Source organism: Gracilinanus agilis, chromosome 6, assembly GCF_016433145.1.
Source record: "Gracilinanus agilis isolate LMUSP501 chromosome 6, AgileGrace, whole genome shotgun sequence".
Classification (NCBI taxonomy): Eukaryota; Metazoa; Chordata; class Mammalia; order Didelphimorphia; family Didelphidae; genus Gracilinanus; species Gracilinanus agilis.
In genome coordinates, this window is record NC_058135.1 from 119654651 (window position 1) to 119676972 (window position 22322).

The 22322-nt window shown below is 34.2% G+C and overlaps 1 protein-coding gene across 3 annotated transcripts in view; it reads left to right on the plus strand.

The window, feature by feature from the left end:
* Positions 1-22322, plus strand: part of FBXW7 (F-box and WD repeat domain containing 7) — a 104862-nt gene that overhangs the window by 14361 nt on the left and 68179 nt on the right. Inside the window, exon 1 of one of the 3 annotated variants that reach the window (XM_044682155.1) lies at positions 7351-7497. The exons of the other annotated variants lie outside the window; for them this stretch is intronic. Within the exon in view, the coding sequence (XP_044538090.1) occupies positions 7351-7497 (147 nt within the window). Of the gene's footprint in view, positions 1-7350; positions 7498-22322 lie in introns of those variants that run through there. 3 annotated transcript variants of the gene reach the window in all.

Consider the following 22322-nt stretch of genomic DNA (forward strand, 5'->3'; position numbering starts at 1 on the left):
AAATAATGGTTTTATGTGGAAGCCACTTTTTTCCCTTTCTCATGGAAATTGCATTTTGTTTTAAATTAAAAGTTTTACCATGCTTCTCATTTTGCTGTTTTCTGCTGAAAGTTTCTACATGAATACCAAATGTTAAATAGAGAGTTCTAGAGTTTATATTAGTTATATATGTGTTTTGGAATTCAAACTTAATAATGTTGAAAAGTGTATTGGTATATGGGAGCACAGTGAAGAGAGAGCCACCCCTGGAGACAGGAGGAACTGGGTTCAAATTTGACCTTAGACATTTCCTAGTTGTGTGACCCTGGGCAAGTCACTTAATCCCAATTGCCTACTCCTTGCTTGGCCATCTGTCTTAGAATTGTTAAGACAGAAAGTTAAGGGTTTTTTTTTTTTTTTAAGTGCATTGGTGTGGAATTATTGAAGATTATAACTAATGAGCTAATTTTGAGGATCCTTAAACTTGGTAGCAAAATTATTTCCCAAATCCTCCCTTTTAAAAGCATCTTAGGAGAGCAGATAGCTGATTTGGGAATCAGGAAGACTTGAGTTCAAATCCTGCCCACAACACATACTAGTGGTAGAACCCTAGTTAAGACGCTCATCATTTCAGGTTCTTCTCTAAGATTATATGTTGCAGAACTGCATTGAAAAGTTACCTCCTGATATTATGTGAAATTATAAGTCTGTTTTTAAAAAATTCTCACTTATTTTTTGAAACCTTTACTTTCTGCCTTAGTAACAACTCTAAGACAGAAGGGCGAGGGCTAGACAGTAGGGGTTAAGTGAATTTCCCTGGGTCTCACAGCTAGTTAGTGGCTGAGACCTTAGATTTGAACCCAAGTCCTGATTTCAGATCTGTTGCTTTATCTACTGTACTACCTACATGTCCTAAATACTTATATCTCATTCCTTTAGACTACTGGGACATGAAAATAAGTCTTCAAAAAAAAAGAAACGCTTTTTAAATTTTCCTTTGTTTTTCCCAGAGATAATAATTCTATGAAAGTTTAGCCCCTGCCTTACAAAGGGTAGATGGTGCATGACATTGTTTATAATTAATTAAAGAGCATTGGGGATTTAAAAAGTAAAGCAAAACTTTTGTTGTGGTCCAAGAATTTAAGCTTATGATGAAAAGCTAAGTTATTATTATTCTAGAGATGTAGTAGAAATAACATCATTTCCCCTAAACTAATTCAGAGTTCACCTTCAAGATGAAATTGCTCTCAGCAAGCAGTACTGACTTTGTAGAGACTATATTCTGGGGAACTTGGCCATACCTTTAAAATACCTATAACCTTTAGCCATCCAGTCTGTTGAGGTTTAGGGCAATTATAAACTGGTTTTTATAATCCCAGTCAGGGTAGGGTTTTAATCCTTTTTCCAAATTCTGGCTGATTTATTTCTCCTCCTGGAAGACTTAAGAACCCTTCCCATTTGCCTAATTTATTTTAGTAATGTGTATGTTTTGATGGTAGCATTTGTGAACATTGTCATTTTATTTTTCTTATTTTCACTTAACTCAAATCCCCATCTAAACTAGTCCTACCCTATTAGAATGAAAACAACTCAGTTTTGTATTCAGTGTTATTATAACTGTGGGCATGCCCACACACACTTTCTCTCCTATGACTCTCTGTGTGTCTGTCTTTCTGTCTGTTTGTTTCTCTGTCTCTCTCTCTCTCTCTGCATGCTTTGAAATAGTAACTTTATCTCCTCCAGTAGTAGATGGAGAGAAGTAAGACCACCTCCGTACTTAAATCAAACTTGAGTTGTCTTTCTACCATCTCCTTTCATATTTATTCTTTATTCCTTTCTTGCATAGACTTTTGCCAGCCAAATCTGGCACCAATGTTTGGGCATTTGTTTAAGGATTGATGGGTGTGTGGTTCATTGGGTGGAAGGAGGTACTGAACCTGCTAGTAATTTTCTGATCCTTTTTTCCTGGGCACAAAGGTATTCTTACCATCTTGAAACTTAATAAGAAATGCTAAATTTAAACATGCTTTCGTTTATTCGGCACATCAACTTCTACCACACCTCTTTCCTCATAAATAGACATACTTTCACACTTGCACAATTTCCTTGCTTAAAGATTTTTCTATTAAGCCAGGAGTGGTTGTTAAACAGGATCCTAATACTTAGAAAATGACTTCCCTTCCCTCATTTAACAATGAATGTATACCAAGATAAAGTAAAGAATCAATTGAGTTAATATGGTATCAGCTTGCTCAACCAGCAGTTAAGTCACTTTATCTGAAAAGACAAAATCTGGTACCATGAAAGAATTAGCTGTGTCCAGTTTCCTAAATGACTTTGGGAATGAAAGTGGGAGGCATGGTTTCTATTGGGTAAAAACCAATGACTAGAAATGATTCAATTTAGTTTTGGTTTTTGTTTCATGAAGTTGTAGTTCTTCATTCTACCCAGTTGAGGGCAGGTATTAACTGGTAAGTATGATTTAAATTTGATATTTGCTAAGATAAAATTAATCTTATTTACCTCTCATGTCAAATTTAAAAGTTGTTGACCTTTCCCCCTTAATGTAACACAGTGTGTATCACACATATACCTTATTTGTTATCTTTTTTTAACTTTCTTTTAACTAATTCTTTGCAAATGTAAAAACTAATTTTAAATTAAAACTTCCTTTTTAGGGTGATCTGTCTAGACTCAGGGAAATGAATGATAAAAAGATTTTCATTCCCAATTTTGATCTTACCATTTTGAAAACTCTGTGTCTAACATTTTTAAATAAACTCATATTTATTTGAAAAATATACATGTCAAAGTTAAAGAAAACAAGAATTTGAAAATGTTACTTAAAATTAAATAGTTCTGAAGAGATTGGAAATCCTTGATGTAAATGGCCAAATAGTCACATTGGTTACATTATTGTTCCCCCTCTGTATCTGTTTCTTTAGTTACAGAGGAATCTGTCATAAAAATATCAGTTAATATTTAATATAACACTAAGTACTTCTCTCTCTCCTTCTCTCCTTTTTCCTCCTTCTCCACCTCTCTCCCTCCCTCCATTTTATAAAGCCTGGCAACTGAAGCTAAGAGTGGCTAAGTGATTGACCTATGGTTAGATAACTTTTGTCTAAAGCAGAATTAGGACTCAGTCCTATATAATTGTCATCTTCAAGTATTGGAAGGACTGTCATTGTGTGGAAAGAAGAATTACACTTGTTTTGCTTTGCCATGGAGAACAGAATAAGAAACATTGAATGAACCACATTTAAACCAAAAAGGACAACCTCACTAGTTTTTAGGAAATGTCCAAAAATGGAATGGGGTATCTTAGTAGATAGACTTCTTGTCTCTAGGGGCCATTAAGTCAAGGCTGAGGATATTGCAAGGGTAATTTCTGTTTAGGTACAATGTTCGAAATAATGGATTATAGACCTACAAGTAGAAAAACTTGAAAAGGCCATTTTACTGAGGAGAGAACTAAGTTCAAAGGGCCTTTCTCAAGGTCAAATAGTTATTAGCAGGGTGCAGATGTGGGGTATGTGAAACTCAAGCTTCTGATTCCAAATACATTACTCTTCCATTGACCCACACCTCCCTGAGCTGAAGAATAGTTTTGTTGGTTGCATACTAAGTAAACATATATGTCTTTTTTGTTATTATAGTTTCTAGAGATGAAGGAGAAAGATAGCACTGACCTTTAAAACTTCAGTTTGAATCCCAGTTCTAACTAACAGTGTGTCTTCAGGTCACATTTCACCAAGCCTCAGTTTCCTCATCTGTTAATATGATGAACCTAGATAAGATTGTCTCAGATCTTTTCTAGTTCTAACATTCTATAGTTCTGACACTTAAGACATAAGTTTGTCTAGTGTCTTTATTTTGTAGATGAGAAAACTAAGCTTTAGTTGAGTGTTTTTTTTTCTTTTTATAGAACAGCATATAAACATAATTCTGCTGTTCTGAATGATCAATTATTTTTTCATTAACCATCCACAAGAGTTACTTGATAGTAAGAGCTAGGAATTATATAGCATTTTTGTAATCAAAGGGTATATATAGTAGGCCTACTTAAACTTAGGGTTTTTAGTTTCAGTTTATAGTTTTTTAGATTGAAGCACAAGGAAGTTTATGTTTTGATGTGGCTAAAATAGTGTCTCGTATGTGGAGCAAGAAGAGAGATTAAAAACTAATGAAAAGGCAGCATATGAAGTTTAAGTGCTGGATTTAGTCCAACAGAATTAGATTCAAATTCCAGCTTTATTCCTTATTCTTTGTGACCTGGGGCACTTCCATACCCTTTTCTTTATTTAACAAAATAATTTTTGGGGGCCTCTTTGTTGTCTGAGATCCTCTCTAGGTCTAAATTTATGATTCTGTAGCTACTTTATTTGTCATTACTAAGATAAAATTTTATTTGAGAATAGTGGTAGTCTTATTTGAATAAGACTATTTCTCCCTTCAAAAATGTGACTTTAATATATATTAAATGTTGTGAGGCCAAAATGAAACAATTCATGCCATGTACTGTATAAACTTTAGGGCATTATATAAATATCAGTTAATATAATCAAGGCTCTTTTTAAATTGTAAAACAAAAGACTTTGCCCTTAAGTGAAAAAACTTTCAAGCATTACTGACATCTTCTAGTATCTGAATGTATTTTCAAGATTTTAGGCTTCCAAGATAAGATTCAGAGTTGGAATGGACCTTAAAGATTATCTCATTCAATCCCATACATTTTATAGATTTGGAAACTAAAGCATGAATTTCAAATGACTTTATTATAGGATCATAACAGGTATTGTAGTAAGTAGCAGAGCTAGAATTTTAATCTAGGACTCACAAGAGGTTAGAAAATCCTATCCTTCATATATATATATATATCTCTGCTTTTAACCTTTCCTCTATCTAGGCCTTCCTCAGCATAACTGCCAAAATAATTATTATAAAGCTTGAGGCTGACAGTGTGACTCCTCTGTTTAAGATACTTCAGTAGATCTCTTACTTCTAGGAAAGAAAAAAAAATTTCCTTAGTTTGGCATATAAAGCCCTTCATAGTCTGGCTCAAGTCTACCTCTTCAGGTATATTACATGCTACTCTCCCTTCATCTCTTCTGCTCACATGGCATTTCCATTTCCCATTTCTGACCTTTGGCCAGCACAGGCCATGATTGGCATGAGTTCCATTCCCTCCTCCACCTGCTAGGATCAGTTTGAGCCTCGGCTCATGTGTCATCTCCTACAGGAATCCTTTCCTGATGCCCTTGTTGTCAGTACTTTCTCTCTGCCCCTCCTCAGCTTATCTCAGATCAACTTATATGTATGCAGAAGCCTCATAGTGTAGCAAGGACAGCAAGGGCTGGCCGGATAGCCAGAAAGCCTCGGCTCAGGTCCTCCCTCTGAGAGAAAGCAACACACACACATACACACACAAGGAAGGAAGGAAAGAACTAAGAGTGGGGAGGAAGGAAGGTCTGGGCTAATCTCTATTCTTATTTCTTCCAATGTAATCCTGTAATCCACCCACCTTCCACCCCACACAACATACTATCCATACCATAATAGTAGAATGACCTCAAAGGCAAAGGTTTTTTTTGGTTTGTCTTTGTATCCCCAGTGCCTGGCAAGTCACTACATACACTAGTAGTGGCAGCTCTTAGAGGAGACCTTTCTTTTCTTTTCCTTTTCTATTTTTCCATGTTTACATGATTCATTTTCTTTCCCTCTGCTCTTCCCTCTCCACTCCCAGAGATGACAAGCAATTCCACTGGGTTGCACAAATGTTATCACATGACACCCATTTCCATATTATTCATTTTTTGCTATAGAGCTATTTTTTTAAAGGCCTGAACCCCAAATCACACACCCATATATACAAGTGATAAGTGATGTCATATGATTTGCTTTTGCATTTCTACTCCCATAGTTCTTTCTCTCAATGTGGATAGCACTCTTTCCCATAAGTCCTTCAGGAGGGTCCTGGCTTTGCTTTCCTACTAGTAGCAAAGCCCATTACATTGGATTTTTCCACAATGTTTCACTTTCTGTGTACAATGTTTTTCTGGTTCTGCTCATTTCAGTTGGCATCAGTTCATTGAGGTCCTCCCATTTCATATAGAAATTCTCCAGATCATCAGTCCTTATAGCACCATAGTATTCCATCACCAACATATACCACAGTTTGTTCAGCCATTCCCCAGTTGAGGGACAATAAGAAATAGAAAATTGCTATATATGGAGAGAAGGAATAAAAATATAAAATTTTCATATTTGTTATAGTGAGTTCAATATCATAATAAGAGTCAAATGAATGCATTGAAGAAGGAAAAAAATCTTTTAGTCATGCTCTAAAACTTAGATAATGGTATTTTTTGTGACTTTTCACTTAAACCTCTTATATTCAATTATATTTGTGGACACAACATATATAAACAACACACCTGTTAATAGCAACAAGCTTTACATTATAATGCTTTAAATTTTATGAAAAGCTTCTTTTATAATAATCCCACAATGTAGGTACGATGAGAGGCTTAGGTCAAATTAAATTATTTGTCCACAGCCTTGGAGCTACTAAGTTTGGGAGCTCTAACAGGAACCCAGATCTTTTAATACTAAGTTTAATGTTTTTTCTATTGGCCATATATGTATATGGACAGGTGTGTGAATATATGTCCCTGTGTGTGTTTATTCAAGTAGAATCATTGATTCAGAATAGGAAGGAATCTTGGAGGTCATTCAGTTAAGGCCAAAGAAGTGAAATGATTTGCTCTGGGTCCTCCAGCTAGGCAGTGCCAGAGCCAAAATTCAAACCCATATCCTCTAACTTTCTTCAAACCCAGCAGGCACTGTTTCATACTGCTTTGGTTAGTATACCTTCAATAAATCAAAAGCATTCTTTAAATGTTTATCAATTTCAGCATAATTAGGTAGAGAAGACATTGGAAGATTTAATGATGAAATACATGGGTCACTTTCCAGATAGTGGCAAAGAAAGGTTGTTCATTTTCTAAGAAATAATCCAGTTGAGAGTTGTCATGTTAAAAAATGAGCACTGCATTTTAGCACAACTTTCAGTAGCGTATGCTTTCTTGACTTCACATGGGAGGTCTACCAGCTGTTTGACTGGCAGGAGCAGACTGCTTTCACTTCAGTCGTTTATAATTCCTGGCTATTCTAGGATAGTTCGCACTTTACCAAGCAGCAGACAGGTCAGGACATTAGGAGGAGAAGTTTGAAAGACATAAGCAGCAGGCTTTGGGTTCTTAGTTTTTATTTTCATTTTTAAGAAATATTTTTATTTAGTTACTAGTGGATCTAGCAATGTGTCTGATTTGTATATAAAGTGATCAGCAACAGAATTTTTTTTTTAAAATGTCAAAATCAGGAAAAACTACTATAAACCATGGTTTGGTTCCTGTTGATCTCAAAAATGCAAAAGAGCCGTTACCCCACCAAACTGTGATGAAGATATTTAGCATTAGCATCATTGCCCAGGGCCTCCCCTTCTGCCGGAGACGGGTAAGTCTGGAAGTATTGTAAACTATGAATACTTTGAAATGATTATTTACAGAGAAGTACATGCAAAGAAATGGTGTAGCACACCACTAGAGAATTTTGAAATTCAAAGTACTCTTGTGTTTGAAAGCATATCTAATCATTTTATAATATTTGGATTGTTTTGCTGTTGAGATGAGAGGGAGATATACCCAATCCATATATTTTTGGTCTATATTTGTTTTTATGTACTACAGATCATGTAACTCTACTAACTGCTAAATGTAAGTTTTAAGTCTCATGAAGTGAATAAAAGAAAACAAAAGAAATTGCAAAACAAAAAGAAAAGTTCCCCAATTATCTCATTATTTTTGTAGGAAAAGACAAGGATACTAAGTGGTATTTTTTTATACATGGAAGCTATTTTTTGGGTGTTTTAAAGATGTTTTTCTATTGTTTCTTAAACATTAACCTTAATAGAAATGCTACTTTTTTGCTGTTGGAGAAAATGAAAATAGCCTGTTATTCTTTTGTGAAGTTGTGATATAGTTTACATGCAGACAATTCTGGGCTATTAAAGTAGTAGGAGAATTGGAATTATGGTATCTTGCTACTAGCCCTCATGTTAAAATTCTTATCAGGCTCTCTATAGGTATGATTTTTAAAAGCAATATAATAATTTAAAAATTAGTTCTTTGGAATTGTAGATAGTATGGTGATTTTTATTTGGTGTTACTTATTTTTGTTATGAGAGTTTTCTTTAGTACAGTAGGTTATTAGGCCCCACATGGATTTTTCCAGTGAATCTTAAACATGTATGATAGTTTGGCAGTTCAGAATTGAATAGTGTTTGCATGTAATAACTTTAAGTTGTATCTTTTTTTTTTTTAGTTTTAAGAGAATAAAAAGCTAAAAAGTAAATTTTTAAAAAACCTTCAGTGTTCTTTTATATATTTAAAGCTAAAGCAAACTCATGAGAATCCTTTTTCTATTCAACTAAATTGTTTCTTCAATTTACATATCTCTTAAAACACATATACACATGCATGCATACATACATATAATTTTTTTCCCCATTTACCTTCCTAACCTTGCTTTTCTAATGGGAACCATGTTAAAATGTAATATACATATAGTTTGAAATCTTTTAAATGTATTTGGACATTACTCCTTTCTATCCTCACACTGTTCATTCCAGAATTGCTATGCTTCTCTGAAGAATTTGTTGTTCTCTGTCTGACTTTCACAGAAGTTAGTGGTGTGTCCTTTGTACTAAATGAGTTCCACCGCTATGATTTAAGCATGAAAACTTCTCATAGATTTCAGATAATAATAAATTTATCATTTTGGTAGGTAAAACTTCGAAAATTATCCTGCCAATTAAGAAAAGATTTTCTAGAGTTGATATTCAAGAAAATCTGTTTCCCCCTTATCCCCTCTTTTTCTTATATGTGTATGTGTGTATAATGTAAAACAATAGACTTCATTAGTATATATTTTCTGACTTACTCTCTAAATTTGGGTGTGAGTTTGATGATTATATTATTAAAATATTCTTGCAAGTATATAATGAGATGGTTGTTGATTCTTTGAATAGATAATGCTTGACTTCTTGGTATTGCCCCTTTAAAAAGCACCACAAATTATTACATTTCGTGTTGTTCCAAATTAAAGTTTAAAAGAAGAGACTTAAACTTTTTTTTTTAGAATGCAAAGATTGTTTTAGAGGAAACAAATGTAGTTCTGTATATTTATGCCAAGACATTGCTGTTGAAGTGTCCCATTTAACTTTCACCTACACTAGATAAATAATAATCTTGTTTCAGCAATATTATTGAGCTAACTATAAATAAGAAGCTGATATTTGAATATGCAGCCCACACTTTTGGTTTGCCTGCAGGTTGATTACTATCATCTTCTATGTTATTTCAAATTCTGTGACTACTGGCATTCTTGAGAAACATGCTAATCTAATTTTCTTCTGACTTTGCTTCTGCTTATGTCAGACTACATATGTAGTTGAATTACTTTTTTATCTTATTCAATTCACATTTTTTCCATTTTATTCTTCAAAGAAAAAAGTTATAAGTGCATTTTAATATATTGTATATAAAAAGAACTGTTATGAGAGATGGCTAATTGAATCTTGTCCTTCAAATCTTGCGCATTAGATATATTCTGATTCTCTCAAGCAGTTAACTATTGATGATCACAGTATACAAAGCATATTCCCATCCCAAGTATTTTGAAAGGTGTTTTGATGGTGATATTGTGTGGGATGTTGCCATTGTTAAATTAGTATTATAGATCTAAAAACTAAAACTTCTTAATGAGATTTTGGATTGCCCTGCACTATAACTAATGTTAGTGTATTCTTTTATGAGTTGAATCAAATAATATTCAAAATGATTAGTGTAAAGGTTAATCTTGTGACATTTTTAAGATGCACATACTAGACTATGACGATAACTGAAAGCTTAATTAATAACACTTCTAGAAGTAGTTTCTTGAAATTTATCTTAGTCATATATAATAAATTTATAGTAAAATATGTAGGTATATGTTCAACATGTTCCTTATTTTTGGTGCCAATATCACTATATAAATTAATATATATTTACCTTTTGAAAGTAAAATTAGAAGTATTTTTACTTATTATTTTTCATCTTGAGGTATTTAAATGTATTATTCAAACATTACTTCATCAAATGGAAATTGGTAAATATTGGTTGTTCCATATTTTTTTTATAGTAAATGAATACTTGACTGCCGTAGTTTATAGATAAATATTGCCCTTTAATGCCTGATATGCCCTTGGATATGAATCATGTACTAAATGCGTAGTAGAAGCATCAGCATCGTTTTCTGCCAACATGAGGAAGATGGCCAAGGAAGGTGGGTGGGGCATACTGATTCCACAACAGGGGCTTTGAGTTTATTGGACCCTTCATTGTGTTGTCTGATCAGGGGCAGTGCAGGAGGAGAACAGCAGGGAACTTGGGAGAATGGCAAGGAATTCAGTATATAACTTTTTAGAGATCTTTGAGACTCAGCCAACAACTAAAAGTCTGTCCAGGGACTCTTACACCTGGAAGGATGGCAAATGGTGTTGTCTCAAAGCATATTTTTTCTAAGTTACAATACTTGGATTTTTAAAAATCAACATTAAGGAACATGGAGAATGTAAAATGTTCAAAGAAAAATAATTAAACATCATTTGGAAGAATTTTGGAGTGTGAGCGTTCTTACGCAGTTGATTTATGATTTGATCTTGCATGATAAAATAGACCTTTAGTTTATCCAATATTTTCATATTCTTCTAGAGCTATTTTCCTGAAATAATGTCATTTCCCCTTCTTTATTTTTAATGTAATTTCTAATAAGGATTATAAAGTGATCAACAACTAATTAGAAAGCTGGCCAGTGAAGACAACTATGTGACCTCTATAATAGTTGACAGTTTAAAGGCATTTTTAAAGACCTTAATATTATGTCAATTGCACACTATTTGTCATAAAACATTCTCTAAGTTACAAACACTTAATTTGTAAATAGCCCAGTAAATACTGTTTACTGTGTGTCTAGGAACACACGTAGGAACATGAAACTTCTCAAACATAAAATGACTCAAATCAACATTCACTAAGGGCATACTGTGTTTAGCACCCTGTACTAGATGTAGGAAATATAAAAATGGTTATGAAACACCCTGCTTTTAAAGTGGCTACAGATGAGTAGGGGAGAATTAACATCCAGTGACCTACCTGGTACCAAAGAAAGTGTGACAAGTGCAGAGGAGAGGATCAGGCAAGATGTCTTAGGAAGGTATCATTTCATAAAGTGAAAGGTACTAAAAGAAGGTTTACTAGAAGAGAGAGTGGTGAATCCAGTTTGAGCCTCAGGTTGCTGAAGTCCCTCATAATTGGATTTGGGCAGACAGAAAGAATCAAAATAATACAGTGAAATGTGAACTAACAAGAGGGCCTTGGGAGTAGACTAGTTGAACTGGACTATTCCAGTTGGACTGGAAGAATACTTGAAGGAAAATAGTGTAAGTTAAGGTGGGAAAAGAAAGTGGGAGCAGATTCTAAAGAGCCCTAGATGACCAAATCAGAAATGTATCCTTTAGGAGGTTGTGACTAATCACTGAGTTTTTAAATTGAAAATCATAGTGATATATTAGAAAAATTAATAAGGCAGTAATGGGAAAAATGAATCCTCTTCATGCTCTTCTGTTTGCACTACACTTCTGACCTATAGCTCAAGTGCTAACTCTGGGACTCTGGACCTCTGACTCACCACACCAGTTTCTGGCCATCCCTCTTCTCTGAGAACAGCAATACAATCAGCATTACCATTTCTGGAAAAGATATGTTAGTCAATTGTTTTAGAACTTCCATAACCATTTCCTTTGACTTAATTGTCCAGAATATTCTTCCCTGACTAGCACTTCATTTATGTATTATCCTCCCTTATTTAAATATAATCAGCTTGAGGTCATGGACTGTCTTGCTTAGTGTTCTTTTGTATCCCCAGCCTTTAATACAATGCCCTGGCACATAGAAGATATCATTGTGTTCTAGGTGAAATATAAGTGAATAAAAATGGCTGTAGTACAAATGGAAAGCAAAGCAATCTATGGTTGTGAGATGTCATGCAGATATAATTGGTAACTAATTGCTAACAATTTTTGATGGCAGGTAGAGAGAAGAGATGATTTCTCTATCCCATTCCATATAAATACAGACCTTCAAGCCAGTTACCAAATTGCCTTGAACTAATGGCACCGCTTAGTGACCAACTTAAAGAACTAAACACCTTTTCCCTCAGTATCATACATGAGCTATGTTCTCTTTGACCCCTTGTCTCCCCCTCCCCCAAATATCTTATTTCTCTTCAAGAGTTATTTTTGAACATCCTTTTTAGCTCCCCCTTTCCTTCTCCCCAATTCTTATCCACATTGCTTGAGAAATTATTTTTCTCTTCTACTTGTAAGTCCATATAGAAAGATTATGATTAGTGAACAAGTGAGCAGTATGAATAACATATTGGTATCATAGAAAAAGCAGGTTCCTAAGTAAAAAAACAAAAGAAAACATTTATTTGTTTTGTTTATATTCTTTTAAAATTTTGAGATCCAAATTCTATTCCTCTCTCCTTACAATTCCTCTCCCACTCACTGAGAAACAAGTGATAGGATATAAATTATACATGTGGAATCATACCAAACATATTTCTATATTAGCCGTATTTCCAAAAAAAGGGCAAGGAAAGTAAAAAGCAAGAAAAGTTATACTTCAATTTATACTCAGAGTTTATCATGGATAGGTTTTTTTTTTTTTTAATCACAAGCCCTTTAGAATCTTCGTGAATCATTATATTTTATCAGAGTAGACAACAGACTTGTAAGTTTTAAAAGTAAATTAGTTGTAATGGAAAGAATCAATATTTTCAATTCTACATTTATTCATACTGACAAACATATATGAAATACTCTGTGAAATGACTGGTAATATAAATGAACTAAAAAATCTCTATCCTCAAGGAACTTATGTTCAGCCTGTAAAATCTTTGAAAATGTCCAGAAGTTAATCTTCAAAACCTTTACACAAGTCTTATGACTGTTCTCCTTTAATAAAACATTGCTTTCCCCCCAAGCATCAGTATTCAAATTCATGAGGTATTGTTTGCTGATTTTACTCAGTGTCTTATTACAATAGTTTACAATTATTTTCACTGCAGATATTTAATGTTTCAGATGTTTTGCAGTAAATAGCCTGAGAATGGTCGATTATGCTTAATGTGTCTTAAGGAGAGTGTATCCAGCCTTCAAACAGTTAACTTAGAAATGATATTTTGGAACAAGATATATATATATATATATATATATATATATATATATATATATACATACACACACACATATATATGCCTGCATATTTAAATTAGAGGTTTCTTTTGAAGATAAACATAAAGATGTATTCATTTAGAAAATTTTGTCCTGCAATGAGTGAAAGTTTATGCTTATATAAACTGTCGTTTCCAAAACGTGTGCCTGTTTGAGAGACCTTGATATTCATATAAAAGGAATGATTTTTCAAGGAATGTGTTATCTTAACCAGCTTTATACTGTGCTAGCCCATACTCATCACATTGCTATGTTAGTACTTATATTTTTTGTAGGTTTTTTTTCCCCCATTTTTAAAAATCAGTACTTTTAAGCAAAAATGATTAAGATAGAGTTATACCTGGAAAGGGCATTGGAGTCAATCAGGTCCAACCTCNATATATATATATATATATATATACACATACACACACACATATATATGCCTGCATATTTAAATTAGAGGTTTCTTTTGAAGATAAACATAAAGATGTATTCATTTAGAAAATTTTGTCCTGCAATGAGTGAAAGTTTATGCTTATATAAACTGTCGTTTCCAAAACGTGTGCCTGTTTGAGAGACCTTGATATTCATATAAAAGGAATGATTTTTCAAGGAATGTGTTATCTTAACCAGCTTTATACTGTGCTAGCCCATACTCATCACATTGCTATGTTAGTACTTATATTTTTTGTAGGTTTTTTTTTCCCCATTTTTAAAAATCAGTACTTTTAAGCAAAAATGATTAAGATAGAGTTATACCTGGAAAGGGCATTGGAGTCAATCAGGTCCAACCTCTTCATTTTGCAGGTGAAAAAAATCAAGACATGGCCTTAGTGACTTACCCAAGGTCACATAGCCTGTGTTGGAAATGGAATTTGAACCCAGATCTCCCTGACTCCACTATGCTGCCATAAGTAGAGAAACATTTTAGTGTAGAAAATTGGAAACAAATTTTGATTAATCAAACTTTTTATACACTGTCACAGTGAAATTTAGCCTGTGTTTTTTGGTGTGATTATTTTTGTTCATTATTGAAAAGATGTACTTTGATGATCCTGGAAGAACTTATGCTGAAAAGGACCTAGTTTAGTTACAATTTATTCTCCTTCTGAGATATCTAAATTCAGAGCTTTTTATGACCTGAATATTTGCATGCATTTGCCTCAATTTGAAAATGTCTTAAACTCATTGAGTATCTCTAGTGCTTTGACGTATGTTGCCTTAGTATCTGTCCAGTAATTCAGTATTTAGCCAACCAGCCCATTGAAAAACTAGATTCTGCAAAAGAACTGAAAAGATTTCATTATATTTCAGAAAGCAACTATTCTAGTTACAATGCTTTACAGTTCAGTCAGTATTGTCTTTCTGTCCAAGAGGGCATGCACTGTAGCATTAGTAGAGAGTCAGGTGTCATGAAAACTTGGCTACAAGTTCTCTTTCTGGCACAGAATAGCTCTATGGTTCTGAGCAAGTGATTTAACTTCTCAGTGTCCCAGGCAGCTCCTGAAGACTGCAAAATTCCAGGGGACTTACTGATCTGTACTCATGGAGCAAGTTTTTACCCCAGGAGTTGCCTTGAACAGTTTTGCCTCTGCAAAATTAATGCATATATATGAAAAGTCAACCATTACTATCTATAGTGAAATAAATTGTGTATAAGGGTTACTATTTGCATATTTCCTAATGGAAGGTAATAGGGGAAAAGGTAAGATTTATAACAAAAAAAAATCTTGATATTCAAGCTTTTCTTTTAATTTTTCATCTTTTAAATGTTTTTGGTATTTTTAAGGAATAACATTCCTCCACAAAATTTTGTGTACTGTATTTTCTCATTTCATAATCTGTTGTTTTCTATGTGGTCATATAGAGAGGAGGGTAATTAGGAAAAATTTTAGTCAAAGTACATTTGTTATTAAATTCCTTTTAAAAATTACTTTATCCTTTTAAAGCAAACCAACTAATCATTGAATTGTGTTCTTTTGAACTGACCATCTTCATTCACACATTCACAATAGCTTCATTATTTGTCACATAATAACTAAAATGTTGGAGGAGGTTGCTTCTTTCACTAGTTCTCTAACTTTTTTACTTTAATACTTATTTCCATTGTCGTACTGCTTACTGGACTTACACATTTGGAAATGTTTAGTGCATTGTGTGTTTCAGTGCAAATGGTAGCCTTTCTCCAAGCATGTTGCTATTAATAAACAGCACCATAAGATTACTTCTCACATTAACTACAGCAGCTGACCAGAATGCTGGCATATTTCTTAGAGCACCACTGCATTCTGTCTTAACATTTCTGTCATAGCTGTGTCATTTAAGAAGAGTCATGTTTTAACTTTTTTGTTTGTTTCGTAGACTACTGCTAACACATCCTAAACTTTATTACTATTTATTTACGACAAATTTATAGCATTACAAATTGTCATGTATTAATTGCAACTTTATACATATATGAACATATGCATTTTTCAAAGCAAAAGCTTCCTGTTGTTCCTTATTAAAACTGCCAACAGTGATATTTTAGTTTGCCTTTCTTCTGTTGAATTCAGTAAATATTAAGTGCTTACTATGAACTAGGTTCTCTTTCTTACCTTCCCTCTTGCTCTCTACCTCCTGTCCCCAGTAATCTTTTACTTTATACCCAGATGTGCTACAACAGATCATCTTTTACAGCTTTCTGATTTTACAGATGCAGAAACTGAGGGTCCACTAGAGTGAGTTGTGAAGGCTCACACAGCTGGTTAGTGACATTCAAAACTTGTATTTGTATGAATTAAGATAATAATAGCCTAGCATATAGTTGTGTGTGTGTGTGTGTGTGTGTGTGTGTGTGTGTGTGGTGAAACACCCTTGAAACTGTGTTTGAGAACAGAAACCATAGAGTTAAGTTCTCCTACATAACAGCAGGTCAATTTAATCTTTTTTATAACATGGACTTCTTTGGCAATCTGGTGAAGCCTATGGCCCCTTTCTCAGAATGTCTTAAAATGCAAAAAATAAAACACTTATGATTATTAACAAAAGTATTTGTTGAAATAGTTATTAAGATATTTAAAAAAAAAACAAGTTCATGGACCCCAGCTTAAGAATCCCTGCCTTAGAGCATGCCTAAATTCCAATGGAATTAGAATTACAAGACTCAGGCTAAGAATGTCTCTATCAAAATCAACACCAGGTGGCAGCAGCAGCTTCCACTTTAGTAGCTGCTACCTATTAATCCTGACAGCACAAAAATTCCAGGAATGAGAAAATGATAGTCATTGTCACATTCCATAACTTTATCTTGACCCTGATTAGAGGCCTACATTAATGCCGGGGTTGGCTTTACATAGTTGCTACTCTCCTAGATAGAGTAATACAGTTTAAGCACATAAAATCTCCTTAATATAAGAAACAAATCACAGCATCTTAGAGTTGGGAAATCCATTGAGGTCATCTGGTTGAATATTGACTTGGTCAAGAACAAAGGAACGATACAAAATAATACAAAATAACAGAAGAAAATATTTTAAAAGATAAGGCCTTTGTTGATTATTTAGTCTAAGCCAAAGTATTTTTCCCAAAGAAACTGAATCTGGTATTTTTTAGTTTTGTGGAATTGTGAGCACCCCCTTTATTTAATTCTTTATTATAAAAGTTATCTCTTCGGATACAGGAGGGATATATTTGGAAATGAAAGAGTTGTAAAATCAAAAGAGGTCATAAAAATTCAACAGAATACAGAAATTATATTAGAGAAACTCTAAATGAACTTTAATGATGTTATTCTTAATCCAACCTGACTTCACAGGTATGTGAATAAAAAGTCCCTGAACAAAAGTCACTTAAGCTCTTGAAGCCTCAGTTTGTTTTTCTTTACTATAGGACAATAGCGGCATCTAACTCACAGTATTATGAGAATCAATTGATAACAGATGTAAAGTTTTATATAATTCAAGTTATTGTTATAATAGGGTTTTGAAACTGATTGTCATCCTTGGGCTTGTAATTGAGATTTTGGGTTGTTTCCATTTTGAGAAAGAGGGTAGACTTGAGCCAGTCCCTAGAGTTCTTAAAAAATACACAGAGTAGTGGAGAAACAGAATTGAGAGAAAAGAATTGGGATAGGGTTCAAAAATTGAGCTGCTTAGGAACAGGCAAGATAGCATCCTCATCCCCGCATAGAACTGAATGAGCCGCACCAGAAAGTGTTGACCTATAAGGATACAGGAAAACTAAAGGGATGAAAATAAAAGGAGATTTGAGCAGCAATTGAGAAGGGAAAGACTGTAGAAAATTGTCAGGCCCTCATAGAATTTTTGAAACAGAAGACTCTTGCTGTAGCTTATCCCCTGTACCTACCTCTTCTAATACTACTTTCTCCAAGTTCCTCTTCCCAAATCCTATCTAACATCAGACCCTGTAATATCAGTTGCTCACTTCATTTACCTAAGCATTTCCTATATTCCAGTTTCTGCCCAAATATAAAGAAGCCAGCTTGAGATAAACAAGAAGTTAATTAAGATCAGAGGGCCAAACCTCTACCTGGGTTATTAGGAATTTTTTGAAATTGAGAACTCTGAACTATGTAATAGTAGTATTAATTTTTTTGTCTCACCTACCAATTTCACATAATTACTTTGATAGTTATAGGAAGACAAAAATATTCATCTGTATACCAGTTGAAGATAGCAAGCATTATATCTTTGTTCATAATAGAAGAATAAAATTTTTTAAGGCTTATAGCTTGATAAGTTATTTCTGCACATGAAATATTGACTGAACTTGGGCCTTCTGAAGGTATGACTTATAAAAATTCAAACTGCCCCATGAAGGACTTTTATTTGTTTAATTTATTTCAGATTTATTTATTAACTATATGTTATTGGCCTATCACTAAAGCATAGCTCATACCCATTCTTCTTAATTGCAAACCTAGAATAATTCATGAATTGGCTAATCTTGCATATTGTAAACTTTAGCCAATACTCTTTAGACTGTGTGTGCACATGTGCATGAATCACAACACACACTTCTGAGTAGGGGAATGGCATGGTTAGAACTATCTTTTAGGAATCTCAATTTGATATCTCTGTGGCAAATAAATTGAAAAGAGAAGATTCTAGAAACAAAGTGGGACAGGAGCAAGAGTAGTAGAGAGGGAGAAGAGAAGAAGACCTACGACCAGAACCTATAGAACACCTGTGGTTGGAGGGCATTGGATGAGATTCCAGGTGAGGGAAACTGAGAAGGAATGATGTGATAGGAGAACCAGGAGCACTTGATGTTCCAGAATCCTAAAGAAGAAAAGATCAAGGAAAAGAGAATTGTCAACAGATCAAGACTGCTGAGATCAAGAATAGTAAGGATTGAGAAAAGGCCATTGGATTTGACAGTTAATAGAAATTTATAATAATTAAAAGCTTTGCTTAATAGGAATGCTTGAGGATTAGGACTTCTAGTTAACCAACTCCTTTATATTTTCATTCTTGTTGCAGAAAAAGTCTAAAATGCATTAATATATTTAACTAGCTCTGCCAGTAAAGACTTAAAGGTTTTTTAACTTTACTTTCAATAGCATCATAATAGCATTTAGTCTAACCAACTCAGCCTACTGTTCATAGACCTTTGAGGTCCCTTCCAGCTTCATAGTTAGGGTTTGGTTCCCCCCAACTGTTCATGTGGTTTGAACTGAAAGGCAAAACAAAATTATAGTTTGATCTGACAAAACTTGCTTTCAGAGGCTTACTGATATTGTAGTATCTTTTGGACAGAAAGGGTTAAACCTAAATTCTTAATTGCCTGCTTCCTTTAGGAAAAAATTGTAGCATCCTTGTAATAGAACTAAATGGGTTCTTTCCTAAATTGGTACTCGGTCATAAATTTCGAGATCTCCTAGCAGTGGAGTTGGAGGGAACATATAATGTTTAAGATTTTGCTAAATCATGTTCAAAGTGTGTTCTTGTTATTTAAAGTACTAATTATAACTGATAATGTATATAGTCCTGTGTTGTTTACAAAATATTGTACATATATTAATTTAATCTTCATAATAACGCTATAAAACAATCAGGGTAAGTATTATACTCATTTTATAGATATTGCAATCTCTCCAAAGTTCCATCCTTGTTCTTCTGTTTCCAAACTCTAGTCTTTCTGCTATGGCACACCTAAACACTGGACCACTAATATTCTGTATAACTGGAAAAACATGCTGAAACAATAGATTTCAATTAGTCACATTATGACCATCTCTTTAATAATCAAAAGTACAAAATGGGACAATTTGGTTACTGAGAATTGGGGGGGAAGTCTATGCACTGTTGGTAGAGTGCTAAATTGGTCCACCTCTTCTGAAAAAGTGATTTGGAACTAAACCTCTGCCACTGAAATCCCAGAAATTTTGCATACCCTTTGATCCAGCAATACTCCACTAAGTCTATAACTGAAACAAAATCAAAGAACAAGGAAAATGTTTATAGCAGCTCTTTTTGTAATGGAATATTATTGTGTCATTAAGAAATGAAGAGAGGAACTGTCTCAGAGAAACTCAATCAAACAGTCCATAACCATTTATTAAGTACATACTGTGTGCCAGTGCTGGGAATTCAAAAAGAGGCAAAAGATAATCCCTGCTGACAAGAATTTACAATTGTTGGGGGAGGAAACATGCAAACAAATATGTACAAGGTCAATAGGAAATTATTAACAGAGAGAAGCAACTACAATTAAGAGAGCTTGAGGAATAAGTCTTGTAGAAGGTGGTATTTTAGTTGGGACTTAAAGGAAGTTTGTGAGGTCATTAATCTGAGTGGAGGAGGAGTGTTCTAGGCATGAGAGACAGCTAGAAGGAATGGTAGTAGCTGAGAAATGGAGTGTCTTAGCCATAGAATAGCCAGGAAGAAAGATTGGATCAAAGAGTACTTGTATGAATTAATACAGAATGAAGCGAGCAGAAATGGAACAAATTACGATATGCAGTAAATGTCCTAGTGGCAAACAACTTTGATGAAAATAATAGTGCTGACCAGTACAATGACCAAGTCATGTTCCCAGAAGATTGATGATGAACTTTGCTACCTCTCCTCACAAGAATCTGAGGACACAGAAATGATTATGAGCAATGTGGGAATTTTCAAATAAGTTAGTTCAGAGATTCTTTTTTTTTTTTTAAACCCTTACCTTCCGTCTTGGAGTCAATACTGTGTATTGGTTCTAAGGCAGAAGAGTGGTAAGGACTAGGCAATGGGGGTCAAGTGACTTGCATAAGGTCACACAGCTGGGAAGTGTCTGAGGCCAGATTTGAACCTAGGACCTCCCATCTGTAGGCCTGGTTTCAATCCACTGAGCTACCCATGAGCTACCCAGCTGCCCCCTAGGCCAGAGATTCTTAATCTTTTTTGTACTGTGACACCACCACTCCTTTTCTGCTCTTGGAATTATTCTTAGAAGAATGTTTTTACATGCATTAAAAATGATCATGGAATTTCAAGGGGAATTAATTATATCAAAATAGTTATTTTTTCCCCTTCTAAAGTTCATGAACCCCATGTTAAGTACACTCTCATTTAGAGCTTTAAAAAAACACACACTTACCTTCTGTCTTAGCATTGATACTAAATATTGGTTCCAAGGCAGAAGTGTATTAAGGGCTAGGCAATGGGGGATTAAATGACTTGCTCAGGGTCACACAGAGATGTATCTGAGATCAGATTTGAACCAAGGATCATCTCTAGGCCTTCCTCTCTACCCACTGAGTCACCTAGCTGCCCCTAGATCCTTAATAAATATAAAAGATACTTAAATGTAAATATTATTAGGTTTTAATTATTCTCTTAAATCACTATTTTTATCCTCTCACAGAACCCATTAAAAATCCTATTGTCTACAGGATGAAATTTAAGTGGCTTAATCTGACCTTCAGGTCCTTCTCCTCTGTAATCTCTTTTTTTATTTTTATTAGCTCTCCCTACAAAAACTCTCTATTGCAGCCAAATTAGTTTGTTTGATGTACCAAAATCATGTTTTGTCCTTCCTGACTTTGTTCCTTTTTTGTCCAGTTGCTCCTATTTCTCATGCCCTCCCTTCTCCTCTCTCTGATCAAATCATGTCCTTTCTTATAGGTTCAGTTTAAATCATTCCCTATTTGTCCATGCCAGCCAACATTGATCTCTCCTTTTTTTCTGTTCTATTTCTCTTGATGCTGATCATATTCTATCTTATGTTACTTACATGCTCTGGCTAATGTTAAAAGCTCCCAGAGGGTTGGGACGTCCAAGTGATTCCCATTAGAGTTGAAATTCAGTGCTTAATTGTATATGAAACATCTATTAAACTACAAAAAAAAAATTCTTTTGAGAAGTTTCAAAGGAAAATTTCATTGAGAATATGTATCTTTTTTTTAATGGTTGAATATACCTATTTATTAGTGGCATGAAGATGTATTTTATTTTATTTTTTTTTATTCTTTTTTAACATAGTTGCATGATTCATGCTCCTACTTTCCCCTTCACCCCCCGCACCCCTCCCCATGGCTGATGCACATTTCCACTGGTTTTAACATATGTCATTGATCAAGACCTATTTCCAAATTATTGATAGTTGCATTGGTGTGGTAGTTTCGAGTCTACATCCCCAATCATGTCCGCCTCAAACCATGCGTTCAAGCAATTGTTTTTCTTATATGTTTCCTCTCCTGCAGATCTTCCTCTGAATGTAGGTAGCCCTCTTTACCATAAGTCCCTCAGAGCTATCCTGTGTCATTGCATTGTTGCTGGTACAAAAGTCCATTACATTCTATTTTACCATAATATATCGGTCTCTGTGCACAATGTTCTTCTGGCTCTGCTCCTTTCACTCTGCATCAGTTCCTGGAGGTCTTTCCAGTTTACATGGAATTCCTCTAGTTTATTATTCCTTTGAGCACAATAGTATTCCATCACCAGCATATACCACAATTTGTTCAGCCATTCCC